At 39.0% G+C, this 25648-nt stretch overlaps 1 protein-coding gene across 1 annotated transcript in view; it reads right to left on the bottom strand.

The window, feature by feature from the left end:
* Positions 1 to 8906, bottom strand: part of SH3GL3 (SH3 domain containing GRB2 like 3, endophilin A3) — a 59590-nt gene extending 50684 nt beyond the window's left edge. The window contains exon 1 of the mRNA XM_063347178.1: positions 8693 to 8906. Coding sequence (XP_063203248.1) covers positions 8693 to 8737 — 45 coding nt within the window. The 5' untranslated portion in view covers positions 8738 to 8906. The remainder of the gene's footprint in view (positions 1 to 8692) is intronic.
* Between the last annotated feature and the right edge of the window lie 16742 nt (positions 8907 to 25648).

Raw genomic sequence — 25648 nt, 5'->3', positions numbered from 1 at the left:
AACAGTTAATCTTAAAGGTAAGTAACAGTTGCCGTGTTCCAGTGCCTCCAGGCAGACATCCAAGCAGCTTACACCAAAAGCAAAATTCATCCCGGCATCTTTAAGAATCTTATTTTTTTCTTTGGAAGGAATTTCTAGGAAACCAACTAGAACTGCTGGTTCTGAATTGATGAAGAGCTATGATCTCTGAGTAATAATTTACTTTAATGGGGTTTCTTCCCCTCCTGCCACGCACACATCTCCTGTGACCCAGATGCCAAGCTGACAGGTGCTACATTCTCTGTGGGAAAGGGAAAGCGTTCCCATGTCTGTGGCATTCCCTGACCGTGCAGATGGCACAGGCACCAAATTCCACTCCCTAAGTCTCCCAACAGAACTGCGAAAGGGAAATTCATAATTTTGAATCAAAAAAATGACTTTCTGACCTCCAATCCCACATCTTATTTATGCCATTAAGTAATCTTCCCACACAGACACTTATTCTCTGCTGGGGGGGATATCGTTACCTGAAAATCCTAGTTTCTAAAACATTGCTTGCCCGTTCCAGAGGGGTATTAAAAACAGTTAAGTGAAAATACCATGTTCAGCCCTGCTGAACTTTGAGTCAGTGGAATTAGACCACATTTATATGGAAGCCTTAACCCAAACATCCTTTGCAAAATAAAAGATAATTTTAAAAAATCCATAGTGAATGCGACATGGTTCTTTTACACACCTTTTCAAACTCCAACAAAGTTTGAAAGCAGAATTTCTAATGACTGGACATCGTATCTTTAGTCTGGAAACATCATCTACTTTTGGCTCTGCCACTGACCAGCTCCTTAACCTTGAAGTCACATCACCTTCAGGTACCTTATTTATTTGCATCTGTAAAAAAAGAATGGGAACAGAGAGACCTACCTGCATTTGCAAACCACCCACAAGGGAATAAAGGGGCTGTTACTACCTAGGACCATTTATACTTGGTTTTAATATTTTATGTCTTTTTTTGATTGGTAAAAAAACCAAAAAAAACCCCAACAAATCTTTTCCCCACTTTTTCAACTTAGATCTGTAACCTGGCTGCACAAGAACAGAAACTGCCAATCATAGAAAATGGAATTTTAGAACCCCTTGATTTCCTTTGAGTCCTGGATTCTTACAATCAGTTTCAGTTCCTAACCAGGCTAATTTCACTGCAGTCACCACAGTTCATTAAACACAGGTACAGTATCAAAAAATGTAATTTAATTAGGGTAGTACAGAAACAGAATTCTCATCAGAGGCTTGGCATTGTCCCTTGAATAGAAAGCACGTAAGGCCAAGTTATTTTTGAGTTTCTCATACACAGCTGCTGATATTTGAGATGTTGCAGGAAATTAACTGGTATATTCTCCCATCAATGCATATAACTCTTAATAACTTTAATAAAAGAGACATGTACACAGTGATAGGACACTAGGGCTCTAGAAAATATAATTTAAGGTGCAATCTAACATTCGATTAGCACTTTTCTAACTGGACTTGACAAAAGCATTGTTAACAATGCATCTTCAACTCTCAACTAGTCATAAAACTCCAGCAGTGGCTTCCTTTCCATGAACAGGAAAGAGACTAACAATAAGAGCACAGTACAGAATTAGATTACCACAATATACTGAGGTGAAAGTGGCATTAACATGAATAGAAGCAGTTTGTTTTTAACAATGCCATTACAAAGTTTAGGGTTTATAGGGTTCTTACAGAAGGTACGAAGAATGGGACATATTTGAATTGTCTGCTTACAGAAAGTGTTGCTGTTTGGATGGCACAACTGAGAAAACGTGATATTTAAAACACTTCTATTCTTCAGCAATAGATTGTTCTGTAACTGCAGCTATATTGTGCCACTGAATATATACAACTTTCTTACCTCAATAGAAACAAGCACTTGGACTGAGGTTTTATGGGCCAGATTCTGCACTCAGTTATACAGTTATGCTGCACATTCCTATAAGACTTCATTGAGTCATCCCAGATTTCTATCAGTGCAACTAAGCAGAATTTGTCCGTCTATATGTATATTATAAAGTCTGTCCCAAATTCTGTATAGGAATGCAACTTCTCGGTAGAAATATATCTGCTCAAAATATTTAAGCAACTTCAAGCAACACTTAGCAAGTGATGCTGAAGAAAATCTTAATGCAATGCTGCTGCTGTGCTCTGCTTCTCTGTTTGTTTTTCAGCACTGCAGGATTCTCAAGAGACTGCACTGCAATATATTACCCAGCATGTGCCGCAATGACTCAGGCAACAGCATGAGTTAGGGACGAAGCACCAGCTCTCGCTCGAACTTTCAGGATGCCTGTGCAAACTCTTCAGCAAAGCCAAGAATCTATAAAAGGAGATGTGTTCAAGGAGAAAGTTCAGCTGCCATTCCATTAAGCTACACCATTTTCTATTGCAACGCCATTCAGACTTTTATATATAAATATTTTATGGGTAAAATACAACTAACCTCCTTCCAAATTGTAGCTGCATCACTGCTAGATTCCCAGTTTACAGCATTGTGATGCATCTATTGCAGCTCTGAAAGCTGCACTGTTGAAGGTTGCAGAGGGATATGATTGCTATCTTTTAATTTGTGCGCTGACTGAAGTTTCTTTTTCCTACAGTTATGCTGTACTGGCAGGCTACGTAGCAGGTGATAAATAAAATTGTAAATATGACCGTAAACCTAAATCTTGAGAGCTAGTTTCACCATCCTCCCAACTCCATCAGATATGTTTTTTTTAATATTGAAAACCACCTTCACGCCACAAGGAACTGTCTTCCTATTTCCTACCTATTAGCCCAGTACACCGGTAGCAGGAAGCAAGCTTCAGTGGAAGCAGGGTGGGCTGCACAACCAAAGTCAGCCATGTAACTCAAAAGGGAGTGAGCGGGTGAGTTAGCCTTACTAATGCCAAAGGAAGAGGGGTGAAGTGCAGATCACTGTCGCCTTACTACACCCCGCTCCCCCCACCCCATGCTGATCTTTGCCACAGGACCACATTTCCCTCCCTTTCATCAGTTTTGCTTTGAAAGAAAAGTGCAATATGAGGACTTCTGCTTTTGCAAGCACTGTTTTCCATCAAAAAAGAAACACAAAAAAAAAAACCCAACAAATACTCCATGAACTAACAAGTCTTCAAAGATTTACACAAACCCTCAGCCTCTCCTCACATCGTCTTAGGAATTTAAGAGGAACAGCGTATAATCTACATTATAGTTTTATAATTACTGGATTGCATAAGAACAGTCTCCAGTCATAACACAGGTAAAAACAAACAATATTGTCTAATTAGATACCTACACAGAGAATAGAGGAATGTTATTTTTTGTCGTTGCCAGTGGCCAAGGGTTTACTCTCCTTTCTGAAACACATATGAAAACATCTCAGACAATAAACTAAATTCCAATGTCCTTTTCACCACTGTCCTATCTCCACAATTCTATAAGATTATATAGTTATCTAATAAAAACTAGGAACATGATAGAAGCTCTCTCTCTCTACTAAGGTCTTTCTTGGATTCATCACTCCCAACTCAAGTTGAAAGGGCAGTATCTCTAACAGACTCTATGATAACAGCTTATAGTCCTAGGAAAGAAATATATCTGCACGTAGACAATAATGAGTTTCTTTTCCTGTCTCACTGGCAAGTTCAGGTTCTCTTTGTATGATGTTTGTCTCTTCCTCAGTTTACCAAAGTACTTCCTTTGCTAGCAAGCACTTGTGTAAATTAAGTTTTTGTGTATTAACTCAATGTCAACATGGACTTTAAAAAAGGGCTTAAATACTATGTCTAGGCTAGTATCATTCATCTACAACATAACAGAAAAGAAAAATAGTCAGGAGAACAGAAAAAAGAAACCACCACAAAAAAACCCAATCACAAGACTTATTCTGTCTGGAGAACAAGATGATCTTGATTCTGATCTGGTCTTCATTCCAACAGATTGGATCAAAATGCCACATAAATCAATGGAGTAAAAGCAGAAATCTGGGAGAGAAGAAACAGCATCTCTGCAGCTGCTGGTGATAGCCAAAACTTAAAAAAAAAAAAATTAAAATTAAAAAAAAAATAGAAAAAGGCCTTTAAAAACATTGCTAAAAAAGATGCAGTACTTGAAAAGACAAATGCCATCCAGGATATGTAAGAGACAGAAGCACAGAGCATATATTTTATTACAGTAGGTTAAATCACATTCAGAAGGCAAAAGAGTTGTAACAGATTTTAGTTAGAAAATCTGCTCACCCCTAGGCTCTGTCTATAGACAATAGAGCCAGCTCCTGATTCACACTGTCTTGGAGCCTCTGTTTCTTCACTGACAATAGGAGAAGGTTTAAGAAACCACTCTGCATAGGCTAACAATAACTGTTGATGCCAACATTACAAACAAGATATTCACAATAAATGGCAGTCATGTGTTTCCTCAAAAAAACTAGTAATTTCCACTATTGCTGAGAAGCTAAGCCTAAGAATTACACTATGAATAAGCTGTTGATAATGAGACTGCTGCTATACACAGACTTTAGTTACAATTGATTTAAAAAAAAAAAAAAAAGAGAGAGAGAAAGAAAACATGTGAATTCAAGGTCAACAGCAGATTTCCTATGCCAGCATCACGGCTGAGCTCTCAAAACACCCTAAGGGAGGGAGGTTCTCAGCTCACTAGTCACCAACTGCTTTGAAAAATCACATATCTTTACAGCGAGACACCAGCCTGGCTGCAGCTTTAGAGCAAAGCAGAAATTATAATAGCATCTGCTGCCTATTAAGTCTTTCTTATTCACTCTCTACACTTACTGCTTTTCTAAACAGAAACACCACTCTAAAAATACTCCCAGTATGCATCAGAAGATGCAGTCCTCCCACCATCTGGGTTATCCCACATGCACAACCACCATGAGAACAAGGCCTGCAGAAACAGAAGGCAGAGATACACCCACCTACATCAAAAGGTTTCAACCTGAAAACAGGAAAACAGATAAGATATGTCAGAGGCTGAAAGTGACAGGAGACAAATTTTCATCATTAACAGAACTCCCTGAAGGTTAATTAAAAAAACTTCTATTTGAAAATACATTAAAAACCAGAAAAAAGGCTGAATTCCATGAGACTTGTGCAGGAGTTAATCAGTTAATCGGAGAAACAACCTGCCCTTGCTTATCAGCCAGTGCAAGGTGGTAAGAAGCCACACAGTTTCTGCTTGGTATTTCATGAGTCAAATGAGTTATGCTCAAGGGATCGTCGCTGATCTTAAATGGACAGAACGGAAGTGATCCTCATTCCAGTCCACTGGAGTGTTTCAATTTAACCTTGTAACCTAAATAAAAGGCACAGTAAAGAAAATTATAGTGTACCCAAAAGCTATTATCTGTTACATAACAGATCTATAACCTCTGGGTCACGTGTAAGCTTTGGGTCTATCAGTTACGTGATGTTAGAGGGAGCGATTATTAGGGTACAGATAACGGAGCAGAATTGCAGCTTTATATATTGAAATATAGAGAAAAATAGTTAAAACGCCACTCACTCTGGGGTGCAGAATTTACTGCAGTAATTCCAACAGATGCACATAACTCAAGAGTTGTCTTCTGAATCTCACTACAAGATACTTAGATGAAAACCTACACAGATGCGCTATTTTCAGTGGGGTACAAAATACAAATTGGATAAAAAAATCTAGGAAAAAAACATCAAGAACACTTATTGTGAATTAATGGATTACAGGCAGAGACATGGCGACTTTTTACTACACAAACCAAGTCTGCAATAGCGTGTCATGCCCAATTTTGGTAGAGGGTTTTAATAACCATAAAAAGTTAGCTGCTGACCTTTTATTAAGCAAACACTTATTTACTTAACCGTAACTTTAGATAAACCAAGCTGACATGCACCAGACAAACATCCCAGAAATGTCAACGGCATGTATAAAAACTTAAGTATTGCTTGCTTTTTTCCTGGACTCTATAAACTTAGAATTTAAGCCTATCCACAAAGGTTATCACCGCTAGTTAACACAAAAGCTGCACATAAAGACAAACAGAGGAGGCAGGCTTTTTACAAAAACAAAAGTGAAATGCCTTTCTTTTGCAAAAAACAGTTCCGCAACAGTTAAGTAGATCAGTTAGAGTATACAGAGTTAGAGAGTAACTCCATTTGTTTTATTTTACTTAATCTTTCTATAACTATACATCTACATTACTCTATATTTCAGTTAGCACTGTGGTTTGTTTCAGTTGAACCAAAGTCTATTTTAGCATGGAAACAGTATCTTCTGAAAATACATGGATCTTGCCACTTCTTTGATATTTATTCACATTTCTGAATGAATTTTTAAGTACGGACTGTCTTAGCCCACTTGCTTCACCGTTCAGATTTTTTGTCTTTAGGTTCTGTCAGCCTTCAAATATTATTCTTATTCCTTAATCACATGCCCTGGCTCAAGTCTCATTCCCTTCAGTATTCCTCAATGTCCTCTGGGAAATTTGCCAGTTTTTGTCATCTGCCCCCATTCTCCTTTGGGAACACTAAAGGAATTAATTTCATTCTTTCCCCAAGCAATGCCGGTCTCTGCTGTTAACAGTTACCCTTGGCATCTCTCATCCATTCAATACACAAAGGTATATATATGTCTCCTTAAGTGATCCCACAGTACTTTGAGATTTATCAAATGGTCTTTTGAGAAATACTTCTTTCATGCTCTGCATTCACTTGTATTAATATTTCGTAAAAGAATCTAGCTAAAAGATAGAGTGTCAATATTTACATTTTGCATGTTCCGCTTTATTTTTGTCAGTTTCAACAACCATTTAGTTTGTACCTTTATACCTGCGCGCATGGCAGATAAATAGATCAGTTATTTAGGCCTGGATGTTTTGATCATATATATGCTATTTCTCCTGTTATTTTTTCCACTATTACTGTGCCCAACATCTTATCTGAGTCCTTCCAGAATGAGTTCTTAAGAAGCGTCTTGTTTTTCCTCAAGCACTGAAAAAAATCCAATTCCAGCCCTGAAGAGAGACTTTTACAATCAATTTAAATTCTTTGCTCAGTCCTGCATTTGAAAATAAGTGGAAACTTTACCTTTGACCCACCCCGAGAAGGAGATTATCTGAGTTATGCATCACAGTTCCTTACTGTAATGAATACTGGAAGTCATACCACAACTTTTTAATAAATGTACAGTCAACTTCAATATATTCTATTATTCCTTTTTGCCATTGCTGCTACCTTTATCAGATCCCCTCCCTCCTTTTTTTTTTTTAATGTTTACCTGACCTCTGGGCAGGATTAAGCAACTTGCACTCTTCCCAGTTGCTAGACAAGACAGCATTTGTTGTGGTTACCTCTCTAACTTCCTCAGTTAAATACCTTCTGCTTCTTGAGTTACAAATTCACCACAGCAAAGGCTGCATCACTTACCAGCGTTAAGTTAGGTGCAAAACAAGACAAAATCTTTTATAAATTGTCCTTGGATTTGTTTACTGTCGCAGTTTGGACCGGACTGGCCACTGAAATGAATGACAGATGCTCTCCCCTACTTGCTCTCCTGACATTTACCCTGGAAGACCCATTTTCTCAAAGAAACAGTGGAAGCTAACTAAAAGATACAGATTAATGAGATTTTTTCCAGATCAGTACCTAACATGAAAGAAAGAACGCTACTGAAAATAAACATTAGATACAAATATTTAGCATCTCTATATCCAAACTAAGTGCACATTCTGCCTTTGGGCTGCTGTCAAGCCAAACGTGAAGAAGGACCTAGAAAGATGACAGCTAAGCACTCAATGAAGCTTGATTTTCTTCACTCTCACCAAGACAAGTGCAGTTGTCCAATCTGACTGAGTGGGTTACAGACACTAATTTCAGTATTACCATTATAATTACTGAGAGCCAATGGAAATACAGGTCCCTCAGGCTCGGAACAAGCAAGCAAAGCAGCTGAGGCTTCCAAACAGCTTCAGTGAGAATAACCCCACTGCTGCCACTTCCTGAAGCTACCTTGCCAACATGGGGTTTGGGTCAGCCCTGTCACGCGACATAATGCAACCAGTCCACCCGCTTCATGGAAAGGGGTTTCGCTCTTAGGAGAAATCAGCAAAAGTATTAAAGAGAAGCACGTTATAAAAGAGAAGAGATAATAGGAAAGAAAGGGGGCAGGAGAAGATGAAGGTTCACCCAGGAAAAGCTCTAAGAGTACAGCATCTATAAAAGGAGGGAAAACTCTAGAAACACATGATACCCTCTATAGGACAAATACATGGTATGCCAAGTAGGATAACAAACCAGTAGTTTGCGGAAGAACAACATCTTGAACTCTTCAGGGGAAAACTAGCACCCTACAGCCTACACCTTTAACGGAGGCCTCAGAGCACAAGCACAAACCCATCGCTAAATAACAAATATTAACGACTAAAAGAAAAACCCGAAGCCCCAAGCAAAAGAAGGAAAAGAGGGAGCTCTCCCTTGCAAGGATCAACCCAGCAGGCAGTGATACCCGGGAGGGCCCGGAGGAAAAGCCGAAGCAGACACCCCGGCGGTGCCAGAGAGGGATGCAGAAGGAGCGGGTCGAGGGACCCGCTGCGCCTTCGGGCGGCCGGGATCGGGCGCGGGGCGAACCGCCCACCCACAGCAAAGCCGGCCCCCGCCGCTCCGCCGTCGGCGGCTGCTGCTCTTACCTGGCTGGCTTTGTGAAACTGCTTCTTCAGCCCCGCCACCGACATCTTCCCCCTCCCCGCGGCGGCGGCGCTGCCCGGGCCGATGGGCCGGCAGGTCCCCGCGGCCGGCCCGGCCTGTCGCTGTGTCACCCGCACCTACAGCCCCGCGCGCAGGGAAACATCGCCTCCCCAGCGGGCTCGGCGGGCGCCACCCCATTGGCCGCCGCCGGGGGCCCATGCAAATGACAGAACGCAGAGCCGGCTGCCCATTGGCTACTTTCGGGGGCTATGCAAATGAGGGCGCTGGGAGCTGCCCAGGCTGCGCTGTCGCATGGAGACAGCGGCGAGGGGGCGGGCGGCCGGCGGGAGGTTCCTGCGGGCGGGGGCGCAGCCGCCACAGCCAGGGCATCCTTCCGTCACACCGCAGGGCCCATCTGTCAGCTCCCCGACTTCAGCCAACTGGTCCTGCTTCCAGTAAGGCTCCAGTTTTCCCTTTATGGGTCTCATTTCTTGTATCTCCATGTAGCATCTCTCATTGAGCTCGTTCACCTCAGGTCCGAGAGTATACATCACAACGTAATGGTAGCTTTTAACACGTGAAAGCTCTTCACAGAATCACAGAACTGTAGGGGTTGGAAGGGACCTCTGGAGATCATCTAACCCCCTGCCAGAGCAAGGTCACCCAGAGCAGGTTGCACAGGAACACGTCCAGGCGGGTTTTGAAGGTTTGGATGTCTCCAGAGACGGAGACTCCACCAGCTCTCTGGGCAGCTCTTGCAGTGGTCCAGAACATGACAGGTTGGTGCTGTACATCAGACCAAAATCCACTTGACTCCGTAGCTGCTGGGGGTCCAGGAAGGCAGAGCTTCCCACCTGCCACCTCCATCCCACAGGAGCAGATGTACTAGGAAGAGCTGTGCTGAAAGAATCATTTAGCTCTTGGCTTGGTTGGTGCAGGATGGATTCATCGTATGCTTAAATAAGACTGCCTATCAGCAATGTGCTGGTATAAATATGAGAAGTGGTTACGATGCCAAAAGAACAAAGTTAAAAGTTTATCAAGAAGTTTTGTCTGGGACATGGTTGGGACATGAAGGAATGTACCCAACCTTGAACAGGATGTGAAACAAAACAGCGTGTCTTGCATGTTCTTTTCCAGATGCTGACTTAGACATAAGATAGCAAAATATAACTTCTGGACCAAATTCAAGCCAAGAGTGTATCCCAAACTAACCTTGGGTAATTATAATGCTAACATACACACCCCTTTGTGAATAATGAGATGCTAATCAGGTAACCTCCCTAAATATTTTAAACATGAGCTTAGATGCATATGTATAGTCAAGAGCGGTGAATGAATCATTATGGACCAATCAGCTGTATTTTATCGTTATAAATATTAGGTGGGTTGAAACATGAGCTGTGCTAGCTGTTGTTAAACACCCAGCACCCAATTCTGCAGAACTGAAATAAAAACAAGTATCTTGACTCAATGTGTTGATGTGCTCTCATACACCAGGTAAAGAACTCACATTTAGGGGTAACCGTAAAGAGGCAAAAGCTGGTAAAGAGCTTCCAGACTACACTTAGATTCTGGGGAAGATTCGCTCCATGATATGCTGCTTGGTCCTGGCTGTAAGGTCACCTGGGAGTCAGGATTCACCTGAAACTTTTGGATGGACCTAGGAAACAGTTCAGGGATAAGCTTCGCTGGCTGCAGCAGGGCTCTCAGTGTTACTGTCACGCTTACTGCATTTTTATTGGGTTGGGAGAGAAAGGTATTTCCAAAGCGTGTTATAGTTACTTCTTGTAATAGCAAAGAGGACAATGGCAAAAAATACAGGAATTTTCAGAGTAATCGTCATGTTGTAAATTGTGAGAAAGGAATCAGTCTCACCTGTTAAAAACAATTATAGACCACTATGAAACAATGCATGAACACAGACATGTTAATGAGTTAAGGAACTCCTACCAGCTATTCCTTGACAAAGGACTCTGTACAGGGGAGGCAGAAGAGACAAAAGAGAAAGCAAAGAGGATAGCACCAGTCAACACTCGCTCTGGAAGACAAACTGTGAGGGGAAATCCTTCCAGGTTTTTGGGCTGAGCAATGTTTGAAGGATGCCTGCAATCACCATGCTGTCTGGTGCCACCTGTGTTGCGAAAGAGCATATTCAGCCGCTTCATGAGAAAACATGATTACACCACAGGCACCTGATTTCAGCTCCAATTTCTCCTCCTAACCGAAACAGGCAGCAAGATGTGAACTGTCTAGATCAAATCATGCATGGCTTAAATTAGTGCCACATTTGCAGAGATCTCAGGTGAGAAAATAAGGCCTAAACTAAGAAATTGGAGTTCCGTAAAAGGTATTGGAGCAACCTCTTAGTGTACTATGGAATTAGGGAGAGGAGGCGGCTTTGGCTAATCTTCAGCTTTAAGAAAGGATGGACCAGAAGCAAAGGAGGAAGGAGTTTGAAATCAATCAAGGAGGGGATCCGCGGATTATGGAGACACTGTGTCTGTTAGCTGTAAAATTGGATTAGATAAAAAAATTGAGTAAGGCTATATGGCTACAACTTCCCTTTTTTGATTTATTTTTTTTTAATCCTGCTTGTAACCCAAGAGTAGCAGCCATGTTGTCTCTGCTGAAGTGATACAAGAATTTGTAAGTGGGGAATGCCCTGTGGAAATTCAACTTCATAGCCTAATTGTTCAATGATACAGACAAGGTGGAAAGCTAATTAGTGAGGCAACTTGAATGGTCCAGGTGTTCATGATTTGGTAGAAACACCCTGAAAAAGAGACTGGTATTCAGTTCAGATGTAAGCAAAAGTTATAGTTTGTAGCCAGTAACGTACGCTGGCTAAGCAATATCTGAGAGCTTTATAACCACAGACACAGTTATATCTCATGGAAAAAAGGCATTGTGATTTGCTGGATGATATTCCTTAGGTTTTAGTAAAAGTTACTAATTCAGCCTGTAAAATGAGGGAAATCAGAAATAGTACAAAGACTATTGGAAGTGGTTCAGACAAATGCTGACATGATGGAAAATAAGCTTCTCTTAAAAAGAATTGTTACAAGGAGAAGACAGGCCAGGCCATAGTACCACAAGGGCACAGTGAAAAATGCTTCACAGGGTCTGGCAAAGAGGGGGCCTTCAGGGCCAAAGTTCTAGATGTCTGGATAGTTAAACAACAATTACAGTCCCACTACTCAGGAAATCTCAGAGTGCATGAGAACAACTGATGATGGCTCCACTGTTATTGTTATTGAATCAGACGTGCTTTTTTGGACAGTGAAATTTGTACAAACTGAGAACTCCAAACCGGGCTCAAATCAACGCAGCGTCAAGAAAATATGCCCTAGGTACTTATACGGGAGAACTGGGCTGGAAAATGAGTCCTGTGAAATTCAAACAACGTAGATGCTTGGATAAATTCATAATTCATTTGGATTTCAATGGGTCTAATACCATCTAAAAAGTACAGTCAGCAGAAACTCAAGCTGAAGATGTGGCAAACAACCTTATAGGCATTTAGGTTTCAATGAACAAATTACCTTACCTACAAGAGCTAAAATTGCAATAGCAGCCATATGGAGTATTAGGTTTTCACCAGAATGAAAACTAGAAATATTTTTTAAATGATCCAGAGGCATCACAGCAGTCGAAATTACTTGGAATTTGAAGCCAACTACATCTGTGTTTGCTTGAATGTCTCTTAAAAATAATGCGAAAACTGTCGGTGAAATGTGATCTGAATCTTTGGTAGTTACGGCCACAAAGGAAAACATCAAAAAGGGGAGGAAATATGATTTTGTGATAAAATGCTATTGGATTTGATTCCGGGCCACACTGACTATCTAAGTAAAGCACTTATTTATTCCTTAAGGCTTAAATATTCAAAACAAGTTAATGTGCATCAGCTTACCTTGCAACAAATTTCTACACATGGCATTAGAAGGAGACTTCGGATGTACTCACCTGATCCAGGACAAGAATAACTACAGGAGAAACCCGCCTATTGAATAACCAAGCTACTGCTTACCAAGACCAAGGTCATTGAGAGAAACCTATGAGAGACCCATAAAGGAAGTTTTCATCTGTAGTTGAATTAGAGATTAGCAACCCCAAATTCTGGATTCATAATAGAAAAATAAATGGAAACTGCACATGAATTCTCTACATTTCCCAAACTTTGTCTTCAAAATACTGGCAATGGGGTAGCAGAGCAAAAGCAAAAAACCACAACAAATAAAAAGCCCTGAACCCTTACATTTCTACAGGCTTTTGTGGCTTTAAGCTTGAAAAAAAATTCTACATTAGAAATGGTATATCCACAGGACTACGTTGAATAGGAGGGAAGGGACGAAGAGTTAGGCAAACAAAAGTGAGCAAGACTCTCAGGCACAGATGCGATAACCACTAATGGTCCATAAGAACTATATTTATTTAATGACAGTGCAGATTACCTAGTTAATTTTTCATGTTAGTTGTCAAAATTGTGGTCATAGGCTGAGTTGTTTTGGTCACAGGAAAAGAATACATTTGAAAATTAGTGCTTAGAAAATAAGCATTCTGAAAAGGTGATCCTCTGGGAAAAGTATGCCATTTGTAAGAACAGTCAGCCAATATCCTGCTCTACAAAAGCAAACTTCCTGAAAGTTTTAAAAATAAAGCAGGCTCAGATATAAGGTTGTGTTTCTCCTCTCTAAAAAGGTGGGGGTTCATCTGGTTCCACAATTCTAGAAGAAAGAGGGGAATACTAAACTGAATCAACACTGATACTTGACTACTGACCCAAGTAAATGAAGTAATGTATAACACAGTGTTCCAGAATGAAATCCAAAGGACCACAATACAGGATGAAATTGGTCCCAAATTTCATTCATTTCATTTTTTTCCTGGTGTCAGCCCCCAAGTTTGATGTTGCAGGACAAACCTGGAAGCTGACGCTGGGAAAATGATGCCAACAGCACACTACCCCAATAACAAAGTCAGAAGAGAATCCTTCTGCAAAAAATACCCAAGACTGTAAGGACATCTCATGGGCCTGTTTTAGCACCCATTCTACATACTTAAATGAAAGAATCATTTAAAATTGAGCTAAATAAGCTGGTGATATGAAAATATGTTCATTTACAGGAGTAGGCTAACACTATGGTTTTGCTTCCAGAGCATAAACAAGCAATTCTGCATATCATAGCACTTTCTGTGCAGATAAACTAGCTCGGGTATCTCTGACATAGCTTTGCATTGCAGTATACATTTCATAAGAAAGGGAAAAGAACAAACAGTCTCCTCTACACAGCCAGCACTGGCCAGAACTTGGAAAGCTCCCTGTTCCACACGGACGCTGCTGGCAGTTAGCGCAGGAATATGTGACCCTGGGGCCGGTAGACACTCTGGCTAACCTGCTTCATTTGTTTAGGATGCTTATATTTGCTCCCCAGATCTTCTAACTAAATGTAGCTAGTGAATTATTTTTGGCATATGTGATTGCTCTTCTCAAGCTGACTTTCCATATGTGTTGCTTTACCGTTATCCAGATTTTTGCTTCTCTTCTTGTCTCTTTCCTGCGTTTGTATTCCACACACTTCTTTCTCCATGATCCTGCAGATACTTGCTATCCTCACTTTCCTAAATCTCTGGCTGTTCTGCAATTGTCAACAACAAAACAAAAGCTTGTTAGATCTTATGCCATTAATTAATAAATATGGTTCTAATTACATGCCTATTTTAAAAAGACATACAAACAATTTAGATGAACTCAAAATCTAGATATAAATATTTTTCTTAAGTTACATATATGTGTACTATAAGTAGGTACTCTAATTTTGAAAACTCAACAACTTTTTTCTGGATGTGGCTCTGTCACACTCCAGCTTGTAAAAATTTTGCAATCCTAATCTTGCAAATTATACTACGTGGATGGACTCCTGAACGGCTCCTACTTGGAGATCTTGTAACTTTTACATGCCTATCTTGTTTCTAGTAGCAGTAAAAAAATTTAGTTTTTACTATTAACACGTACCTGGGCACTCAGTGCTCACAGACAGCTCTAGGTTGTTCAACAAATATGAGTTACACACATAAATTAGAATAAAGATGTGAATGTCTGAAATCACTCCACATTGGAGACAAACATGGAAATAATAGAGCATTAGTTAGTGCTAACCCTGGGTACCCAGAGCATTTTTATTTGCTTCGTGCTTGAGATTTCTAACTTCATAAAACCATTGAAAAGAAAATGTAAGATGTTTTCCTTTGGGTAGGTCTATTTGTCCTCAATGAAAATATTTAATTTTTCTGACCAAATCGGAAAAAAACCCCAAACTTCACTTAAACTCCAAATCTCGTCATTTTCAGCACAGCAGCACTACTTGACACAAGCACCTGCTTTGCCTGCTCCAACCTCCCTGTCGGGCCCTATTCCCTCAAGGGACTACATCTCCCCTAATGCATCGGTAGCCATGTGCATGCCGAGGTGGCCTGTCCGTGAGCGTTTGGCCAGGGGAGTTGCTATTGCCCTGTGGGAGATGTAGTCTGACCAGGAGCCCGGCCAGACAGGGGGAACTGGAGTAGGTTGTTGCCAGGTGGAGCTTCTTCATGGAGGTGCAGCAAGGTAACAAATCCGTGAGAAAAGGCTGGGTTGTGAAATGGAGCCACAATTATTTTTTTCACGATGGATAAGAAAAAAAAACCACAGCCTGTTCTATTGGAAAATACCAAAAAGAAATACGTAGCCATTTATGAACTGAAATTTCTCAACCTCTTTTCTGGGGAAGAAAAATCAAACTATTTTAAAAACTTATTTAGTTGAAGACAAAAATCAAATATTGATGTATCAGAAATAACTGCATAAGGAACATTCCTCTTTTTGCTGGCCTTTCTAAAGTAGCTATGTTCCTTCTTATAAAAGACTAAGGCAAAATAAACTGTAATTTGAAACTAGTCAATGTGGTAATGTGCTCTGATTTCAAAAAATTGCACCTGAGTTCTGTGATGCTATTTCACAGGTGACAAAACAGAGCTACTAATTTTCTGCACACAGCTGCCTGCGTTCATCAGAGAATAATGACATTCTCATTGTCAACAATGCCACAGCCAGCACAACACTTGAAATTGAAATGCCGCTAGAAGAGTAACGCTGGCTTCAGGAAGGTGTAAAGGCTGTTCACCTTCTTGTTAAACCTACTGTATCATAAATGGTGAGGACTGTTTCGATGCAGAACGTTGTAGCACTTGGGCATAAACTGGATCACATTTACTGTTTGAAATCTTACCTAGAACTTCATGTAACTGCACTTCAGTTATAGAACAAAGCTTTAAGTATCATCTTAATAAGCGTTGGTCTTTACAATGATCCTTTTCAGTGGAAAAAGGACACATTGAAGAACAACGTTTGCTGCTTTGCCTTGCTTAGAGAATGTAATGCACAAGCTTCTATGATAATAATTCATTCAGCTTTATCGGGAAAAAACATATAATCATCAAGAAATCTGAGTAAAAATCTGAACGAACACAGGCTGCATGTAATAAAAGGAGAAAAAATAGTAAAAAATAAAATGAAGTAAAAAATCCAGTGGTTTATCTTCTCCATGTATAAATATATGCCTAAATCTATTTCAACTTGCTTCATATTACAGGACGAAGTCGTATCAACTCTGTGACACAGTGTCTTTGTATAATACACAATGTAGACATTTCAGAGAATTTGCCTGATATTTAAAAGCACTTTGAATATCAGTAAGTATCTTGTAGCAAGTTTGTGAATATTCAGACATACCTGATTTTAACAAAACTTTTACAGCATGGATGTTGGTTTGCTTTCAGTGTAATTTAATAGGTCTTTTGGGATCTGCCATGTTTGAACATCTGGGAATCATCACATGTTGTCTGTTGATCAATGAGGCAACAGGAAAGGCATGATGTGACACAGATGTTAAATATGGCAATACTCCATAGACCAACTGGATCACAAATGGGAATGATCAGACTTTGAAAAATCTGATTAAGATTCATTGACTGGATAAAATTCCATTTTTTTTTCTTGAATTTCCTAACTGTTCTGATAACAGTGGGTATTATAGTGGTCAAAGAATTATTGGAAACTGGCTTATTTGGAGGAACAAAATGAAGTAACTGAAGACAAGGACTTCTACTATCAAATACTTTACAGGAAGATGAATACAACTTGCCAAGTCCCTGCTGTCCCGTCATGAAGATTAATGTCTACTACTGCATAACTCTGCCCCTCCTTGTAAAACAAAGAACACATAAATCAAATTGATTGCATTAGTTTAAGCATCATGGTTAATTGAGTAACTGCCACTGTACTAAGAAACCTTTTTCTCCTCTCACTCATATGCAAAGAAGAAATAGCGTATATTAATTCCTTTAACTCTTAACCATGAATGCCACCTTCTGGCTGTGTACAGAAACACCCTTTGAGAGCAATGGGGAAAAAAGCACAGCCTTCATTTTGTAGTTACCAGATAACCACTTCGTTTAAATAAAAGTTAAAAATATGTGAAATACAGACATGCCTCCTGACAGACTTCCTAGCTTGCTCATTGAAATGTAAAGGTACTCAGATATTTTATTTTCTAAAGAAATCGTGTAGTTTAAAATAATAAACACACCTGACATTGACTTTCTGTAGAAACAACCTGAAAACTCTTGTATTTAAAGGTAGCAGCTGAATCAATACCATGAATGAAATTCTGACCTTATTGAAGCTGGCAGGACTTTTGCCCCTGACTTCAGTGAGGCCCAAACTTTCAGCCTGTATTTTTTGAAAGCTGCTCTTGTGAACTGGGGTTTGAATCTTCAAAAGTTTTTAAGGAAGCCAGGCATACATTCTTCTGCAATTCAGTGGGCACAGGATTTTAAAGAGGAAAGTGGTCCTCCAAAACAACCATGGTAAATGTTTTTGGAGTCAGAGACCTCTCCTTCCGTATGATAAGACCAGATTAGCTGTTGCTTTTATTGCTTGAATTTCTCCAGCAATAGACTTAGAATTTGGTGTTGCGAGTACAAGTAAAAGCACGTCATATGTACCAGAACATGTTTCTTGAAGCAATCATATTATCATGGTGTAATGGACTCCCAAATCAAAGAAAAATTCTACTCAGGCTGGTAGGATGATATACAGGCAGTGGGGGGAAGCAAGCCAGGGAATTTCTCCCACCTGGGGAAGCAAATAAGAAGCGTTTCTCCAGTGCATGAAGAAGAATATTTGGGCAAACAGTAGCTGAAATCCCCTGCAGTCACAGATTGCTTTAACTCTACTGCATTTAACTTATCCTTTTTTTTTTTTTTTTACCTAGCTATTCCAGTTGTGTGATCTCTTGCAGACTTAAATTCTCAAGTCATCACTAAAAACAATTTCAGTGAGCCCAATGCTACCCTTACCAGTGGGAAATCAATCATCTCTTCTTAGGTTCTTCTTGGTTCTGCCTATCAGTTTCTTTACTGTGTCAAGTGTAACACAGTAGAAATTGTATACAAGCTGACAAATAACTTAACCTTAATGTAGACAGTGGACCACTTTTAATTTGCCTAATCTGTGATTCCAATATTTTTAATGTTGTCAGATATGCACTAATTTCAAGGATTCAGTGTAACAGCATACTGTGGAAGAGATTAAAAGATAGTGACAGCTATTGTATATTAATAACGGATGTCTGACTTGTTTGGTAAAGGTTTTCCTTACAATTAGAAACTTTCTATCTGGATATGGAGGATACAGGAGGAAAAAGATTAATTTTATTACTTTTCCTATATGCTGCAAATATGTGGTTCCTCAGCAATATATAAAAGTAGCATGACATTTAATCAGACTTTATTTTTTTACTCCCTTCTTTGGAGGAAGAAAATAAAAGATGAGGATTAAATTGAGCTTGAACTATAGCTCTGCTCTTCCTACAGCACCATACTTGCTTGTTTTTCCTGATAGGTCATCTTGCAAATATGACCGAGGCACTGATACATGGAGCGTAGGTACCCACTTCCTCAATCCATCTATACAAATGTCCACAGAATTTGTTATTTTTCTCGGCTACTATCTGAGAAATCTGTAAGAAGCCACTTATAATTTTGACATGTATACTAAATTTTGACATACATACTAGGTAATGGAAAGACATTTGTGAATCCCACCTTTTTTTTTTTTTTCCCCCTTAAATTTTGACTTAGAACAATACAGGGCTTCTCAGATTCTTAAAGTACTATGCTTTTCCTTTAATGAGGGTGATTATGATCAGTGTGTTGGGTGACTTTGTGTTATTTTTTTTTAAGGGGGAGGATGGGTTGGAGAGACAAGTGCTCAAGGCAAAGAGAGAAAAATGTTCCAACATGACAAAAACTGTTCCAACAATTTATTCTAATATTAGTGATACTATCTCCAATCTGTAGATGGCAGTGATCTTCCACTGCCTGCTTCAGGAGGAAAGGGGTGGTGGTGAAATGCTAAAATTAAAACCACTATGCAAAACAGATGTGGGGAAAATAAGTTGTGAAGTTAACTTAATTCTATATACCAATCTTATTTTAAAACTAAGACCAACTTAAGGAATATAGAAGGTGTCCCCTTATTGTATTTCCTTCATGTAATGAGGAAAATACATCAAGCCATTTAGAACCTATAAACTTCTGTATCAAAGGATTTTGATGACAAATTCCAGAATACTGTGTTTTGGAATTTATCTGTGATCAAAACCCTATGCTGTCATTCTGGACATGGTGTAAGTACCTTTAATACATTTCATTATTTTAAACATGTTTATTTAAATAATATCTGCATTTTTCCTCCCAGACCCCTCTGGGTACTTAGCTACCTCCTTCGTCAGTTGTTCAGCAGGCCTGTATCACCTGTTTAATTTGTAGCCGTTTTTCTCTTGACACTTGCACGAGTTTTCACTTTCATTCAAGTAAAATGCAGTAAACCGTGTGTAAGGCTGTCAGAGTATACTTTAGTGAAGGGTGTGATGTGAAGCCCATGGAAATCAAAGAAAGTACTTCTATTAATTTCGGTGGACTGAGAATCTTGCCTCCCAAAATCCTCCTTGCTTGGTGACTGGCAGAGAGAGTTTTCAAAATATAACACAAAGTCTAACCTTCCCTTTTGTCACTATTTTCAGTCGTGGTTTGTTTTTTTCTTAATGATTCTGCCTATAAGATTTTAAAATATGATACTTTTCATGAAGATCAGACTATAAAAACTACGACATTTATTAAGTTCTATTTTAAGTGTCACATAGGCTCCTAGTGTTATATTTTAAATGGTATCTAGACAGACAAATGCAGATGAGGTACCTAATAGGATTTCAAACACCATCTAAATAGCGTTTTTAAATTTTCTTCTGAAGATTATAAATATCAATGAGATTTGGGGGTTTGTGGGGAGGAAGATGCCTACAATGCATGTACATGCAAACTGAGACACAGAGAAGTACCTAAGCCAGTTAATCTCTTAATATACATTGTTTTCAGTGGGAAGTATATCACTGCAAAGAGCGAAAAATACAAAGCTATTCATCTGCTTCTAAGGCAGCCCAGTTTACTTGAAATGGCATGAGCATTAAATATCTTAGAGTGATTCCAAGTTGAGACATTCCTCAGCAAGTCATGAGAAATTCTTTGTGCCAGGTCCTTCCATTTAACATTAAGCCATTTTGTTCCTTGCTGCTGAAAGATGTTTTGCAACATCCATACACCTAATTTGCAGTCACTGTTGTTTCACTGCAGTCGAGTGGAGTCTTGTCATTGATATGACCAGTGGCAATTTTGACAACTTCTAGTGCAGAAAGCCAGTATAAATTACTGTGCATCGCTTAAATCCTTTTTGGAAAGCTTAGCTGGGAGTTATCTCCTTTTGCACAGGAATGTATCACATCCAATATGTTCTGGGGAAAAAAGGGCATACACTCTTCATCCCAATAGCAGGCTTGCCACCCATTCCAGTAGGAAGATAAAACCAGTTACCTAACATCACTGTCTTAAAAGCTTTCTTTACATGCATCCTACATTTTCTCCTCTGAATTTTGTCACCTCTTTTTCGCGATGCCAAATAGCTTTTCCTCTTCCTTACTGACCACACTCTTCAGTTCTTTGAAAAACAGCAGCAGTTTCTCTATCTAATCTATCCACATTGTTTAACCTGCAGTTCTAAAAAAGGATTTGTTTTTTAATGAGTGAATGTTTAATCTTTTATATTCCATTGTCAGAAAAATAATCCATTAATCTGTTCCCAGTATGCAGTACACCATTTCATAATATGTACTCTCACCCAAAAAAAGGATGGGAAAGGGCAGCTAAGGAAGGATGTATGGCCTCATTCTCCATTTATTTACACATGTGCATGTGTATATATCCAGACTTGCTCCTTTCCCTCACACTACTAGCAGAGAAAATAGGGCACAGTACAGAAAATTAATTTTTTTTAACCTGTTTATATTGGCCCCCTCCAGAAAAAAAAAAAAAGACTATTGTGAGACAGTAAATAAAACCTAGGTTTAATATATCCATTGATGCTCTAAATGCACACAGTAAGGTCCTTTGGAAGTTACTCTTGGCCCCTTCATGGGAATGTCAACATTAGAATTTTGCAAAAAACTCAGTGCAGTAAGCCATTGGCTCAGTTTGCTTTAGATACACTTATAAGATTGTTTGCAGCATGAATTCAAAGTGTGCTAGGACTCTGCATAACTCTCCCATAGCTTCCAGTCATGCTGCCTGACTTGCACTGTTACTGACTATCCTTCCTCCCTTCTGCTTCTTCCCATTCTCATTCTTCTGCTCCCTCTCTTCATCTTTCTAATTCATTCCACATGCCCTTGAATATGTACCATGTAAGCTGCTGTTTTGCATTCAACATTTGTTTATCCTGGGACTTATCACAGTATCTGAGAATCTCACAACTTTCACAGATTTTTATCCTCTTGAAGCCTTTGTGAAACAAGGAAGTATATGTCAATTTACAGATGGGGAGTGGTCACACCGTAGATTAAGTGAGGGCTCAGAGCCCTGCTTAGCCGTGGGAGCTGTATTCAAGTATTTCTTGGCTCCTGATCTCCGGTATAGATTGAACATTCCTGTCGAACTACATCTTCTGCAATGCACCAGTCTCTTTTTGCAGTGAGGACAGGCCATCGCTCTAGCCTTTTTGGCTTCAGAGACTTCTGGGAGATACGGACTGGCTGGGGAGACTCTTTTCACGTTAGAACAGGGAGATGAGACACAAATTCAGAAATTTCAGAAAACCCCATTGTGACTTTTCAAAATCCAAATTTATGGATGGGTAGAAAGGGGAATGTGTGTGGGAATTGGTTCAAGCGTCTGACCTACATTTCCATTCCCCCAAAAGAAATCAAAGCATCCTGAAACAAAAAGATAAGCAAATTAATGCAAAGCAGATACTTTACTCAAAAATAGTTAATGATCTAAAAATGTTGGCTTCTGAAAAAAAATCTGTAATGGCCCTAGTTGTATCATAGACTGGAAAAGCGAGCCCATAACTAGTAAAGATTTTACTACGGTTAATCCTTCCTCCTCATTTCAGAGTATCTGCTGTGAGGACAGCATACCTTTTTGCAATAAAATTCACCTACCTGTACATCAACACAATTAGAACAGTCTCTTAACGTTTGTTCAAAATTAATTTTTTTGGAGTTTTCAAAACATTGGAATGTGTATCCATGTTTTATGACTCAAAGGGGTAGCTTCCAAAGCAGTGAAAGGAAGGCTCACATAAGGATTGAGGCTGGCAACATGTGAAATTTGGGTGCCAGATTATTAAGTATTCTGATTTAGCCGTGATGTGAAACTCCACAGTGAGCTCTACAAAAAGCTCTGCTGATACTGAGGTAGTGACCTCTGAGGCTCTCTCTGGGCTGCCAATGGGCTGTCTGGTCCACCAGGGTGCCACTTTCCTTTGATTTATCTTTGAGTCTGAGGAATTTTTTTTTCAGTGTAGTAAGAAAATCCCGTGTCAAATTCATTATTAGAAATATCTATGCTGTTTGTCCCCAGTGGATAAATCCTAGTAACTAGATATGTATTTTCCATGGACCTGTATCCTGAGTTTAAAACAAGCCTCATGCAGATAGATGTCTGCTTTTCCTTATTAATTAAGGAAGATGGGGAAGGGAAGAGAAAAGGGAATATGTAATTTTTCACTTACCTGAGAAAAGCTGTGCAGCTGGGTATGATCTGCTGTGTAAGGCAGAAAATATGCATCTAATCAATTGTACTCTCTTGGAACCTTAAAAAAAAAGTGGTTTATAGCAAATGTTATCATACAAACTTGGTGATAAAATAAACATTCCAAGTACTTCTGCACTTTTATACAGACCAAATACAGTCACCACTAATAAAGTTTTAAAAAAAAAATTAAAAAAGGAAAGTAACTGAATGAAGTGTTTGTATTTTTGTAAAACTACTCTGGTAGTGAGCCCGTATCTCCTATTCTCAGGATTCAAACTGTTTAGCCTAGTGAAATGTTTCAAAACTCACACACAGAAAGAGCCTGCATTCTGCTGCAAGCATAACTTCCACTGACCTGGGTAAAAATAAGGCAAGATACAATGTCAACACTACGAAGAAAATGCTAAATTACAGTCCTTGTATACTTGATGGATATTGCATAAGAAAGCCTTTTTTAGTAAGTCAGCTTAGTGCTATTGTCTGTTCAGTATTAAAAACATTGTAATATAAACAAAAGTTTCTAGCTCTATCTCAAAACAGTGAAGGTAGCATCACTACAGGCTACAATAAATATCTTAAATCTCTCCAGAAATCTGATCAGAGGATTTAATCTGTCCGCTGAAGTTTTGCAGAAATTCACTCTTTTGCCTTTGTGCCCAACTACCTAAAATTACCCACATAATTAGAAATATAACTTAATCTCTACTCAATGTTTTACATAAGAGAGACAGTTAGGAGAATATTGTCATCTTCTCCACCGTCACAGCAATTACAGCTGCTTACGGGACAGTCAGATGCTGTGCAAGGAGCACAGTCCAGCTAGTTTCAAGAAGTGTGCTAATCCTAAGAGCTAACAAAAATAAACAGCATCAGCTGATCCGACTCTGAATATATCACAAAGGGCATTGCACCTTGATGGATTTTCCTCAAAAACTTCCCAAAAATTATCTTTGGCACAGAGGGAGACTGCAGCGCAGTTGATGTTTTACTTAAGGCTGTGAGCCTACCACACAGGGCTAGACTTGAGACAGTGCCTGTTACTTTCATTATTGGGTTTTTCCTTATATTTTTACTCTTGAGGGTAAAAGAGTATTTTTACCCTCTTTTTAACATCATTATTATTCTATTTTTTGGTTCATATTTTCAGATACATAAATACATGGAAGCATTTTACAAGAGTTACAAAGATTCCTGAGAAGTGGCTGACCTTTGTAACTCTTGGAGTATGTGCAGTTAATTGAAAAGTTCTCCTCTCCATATATTTTCTCTAAACAATGCAGAAAATATCTATGTTAAACAGAACCCCATCCAGGTATGTGTGTAAACTTGAGAGAAGAATGCAAAAGAGTTATTTATAAGAGGATGAAAATATTAAGTATTATTTATATAGTGCCAAATATATTCTTGGTTCTTATCTGTTCTTACAGGCAGCACTTTGTTCATATATGGAAGAAGCAATTTGAAGCCATGGCAGCTGAGCTACAGTAATTTTGATATAATGGCAAGGAAAAGATGCCAACAAAGTACCTTTTATGTGCATGTTAAACTTAGCTTTGGTTGACAGTGTGCCCACTGCAAAACATACACAATACCTGTAGGAATGATAAACAGAGCCTTCCCCTAAGAAGATTTTATTCACTTCTATTGTATCTTAGTTACTAACTTAGTTCATAATTTAATCTATCAATTCCTTATCTATAAAAGGGATGCATCAGGACTTCTGTGAGTCTTGTCCAGACACATTTCAATGTCTTTTGAGCAGAAGCTACCCTGCTAAGAGCGCTGCACCACACCTACTATTCCAAAGCCTCAGTCAAGACTGGGGCCTCAAAGTACAACTGTAATAACCAATATAATACAAAACATTAATTTTCTTATGGTATCTGCAGCCCTTAAGACTTTAAATGAGGAGCAAAAAAATACTATTGTTTGACATATAAAGAATATGAAGGAAAGAGTTCTGGATATGCTTTAAAATATCTTAGTAATATTTTCTGAACCTCTAGACACATTTACTATGATCACATCTCTTTTTAAGTCTTGTAAGCTAACACTGTCTTATTAACTTTTAATATATGAAAAATATGCACTATAGGAAATGTAATGTTACTAATGAGGTAAAGATCTTCCCCCTCACTGTTATTTCCTGTCCATCTCCGTGGTAAGTAACCATGTATCTTTGTATATGGACATGTACAAGATAAGTGGAATAGCTACTTACCCATCTGCAGTCCCTGCGGACCTTGATTAGCTAGTAAAAAGGCAGAGGCCACATCAAACCAATGCTCTACAGAAGAAACCTGAAGAAGTGCATTAAGATTCTGCCCTTGTAGTGCCAGCTAGTGAGATTTTCACACATGGGAATACAGATTAGGACCTTCTAAAGCTAAAAATTCTTGCAAATCACAGTTTTGTCCCATCACCAGTAGTTTTCAATAAGATAAATACAAAGAAATCTGCAATAAAAGCATAGAGAAATACTCCCTATTCCAGAAAATATCTCAGACTTAACTCAACAGCAATATTCACCTTGTTAGAAAAGTGGAGGAAATGTATTTGCTCTTTAAATGTAGCATTCAAAAAAGAAACCTTTTCTTTACTGAGGATTGCACACAGCTTTCAGGTACTTTTCTGCAAGCCACATACAGACATAAATTTTTCTAATATAAAACGCAACCCTTCTGCAGTCTAATCAAAAGTTAGGCTGCCAGGCCCCAAAAGATACTAAAAAAAAAAAGTCACATTAAGTTTCTGAGGGTCATTAT

This window comes from Chroicocephalus ridibundus, chromosome 9 (assembly GCF_963924245.1).
Source record: "Chroicocephalus ridibundus chromosome 9, bChrRid1.1, whole genome shotgun sequence".
NCBI lineage: Eukaryota > Metazoa > Chordata > Aves > Charadriiformes > Laridae > Chroicocephalus > Chroicocephalus ridibundus.
The sequence above is the reverse complement of the archived record's forward strand: the minus strand, read 5'-3'. Positions and strand labels throughout refer to the sequence as shown.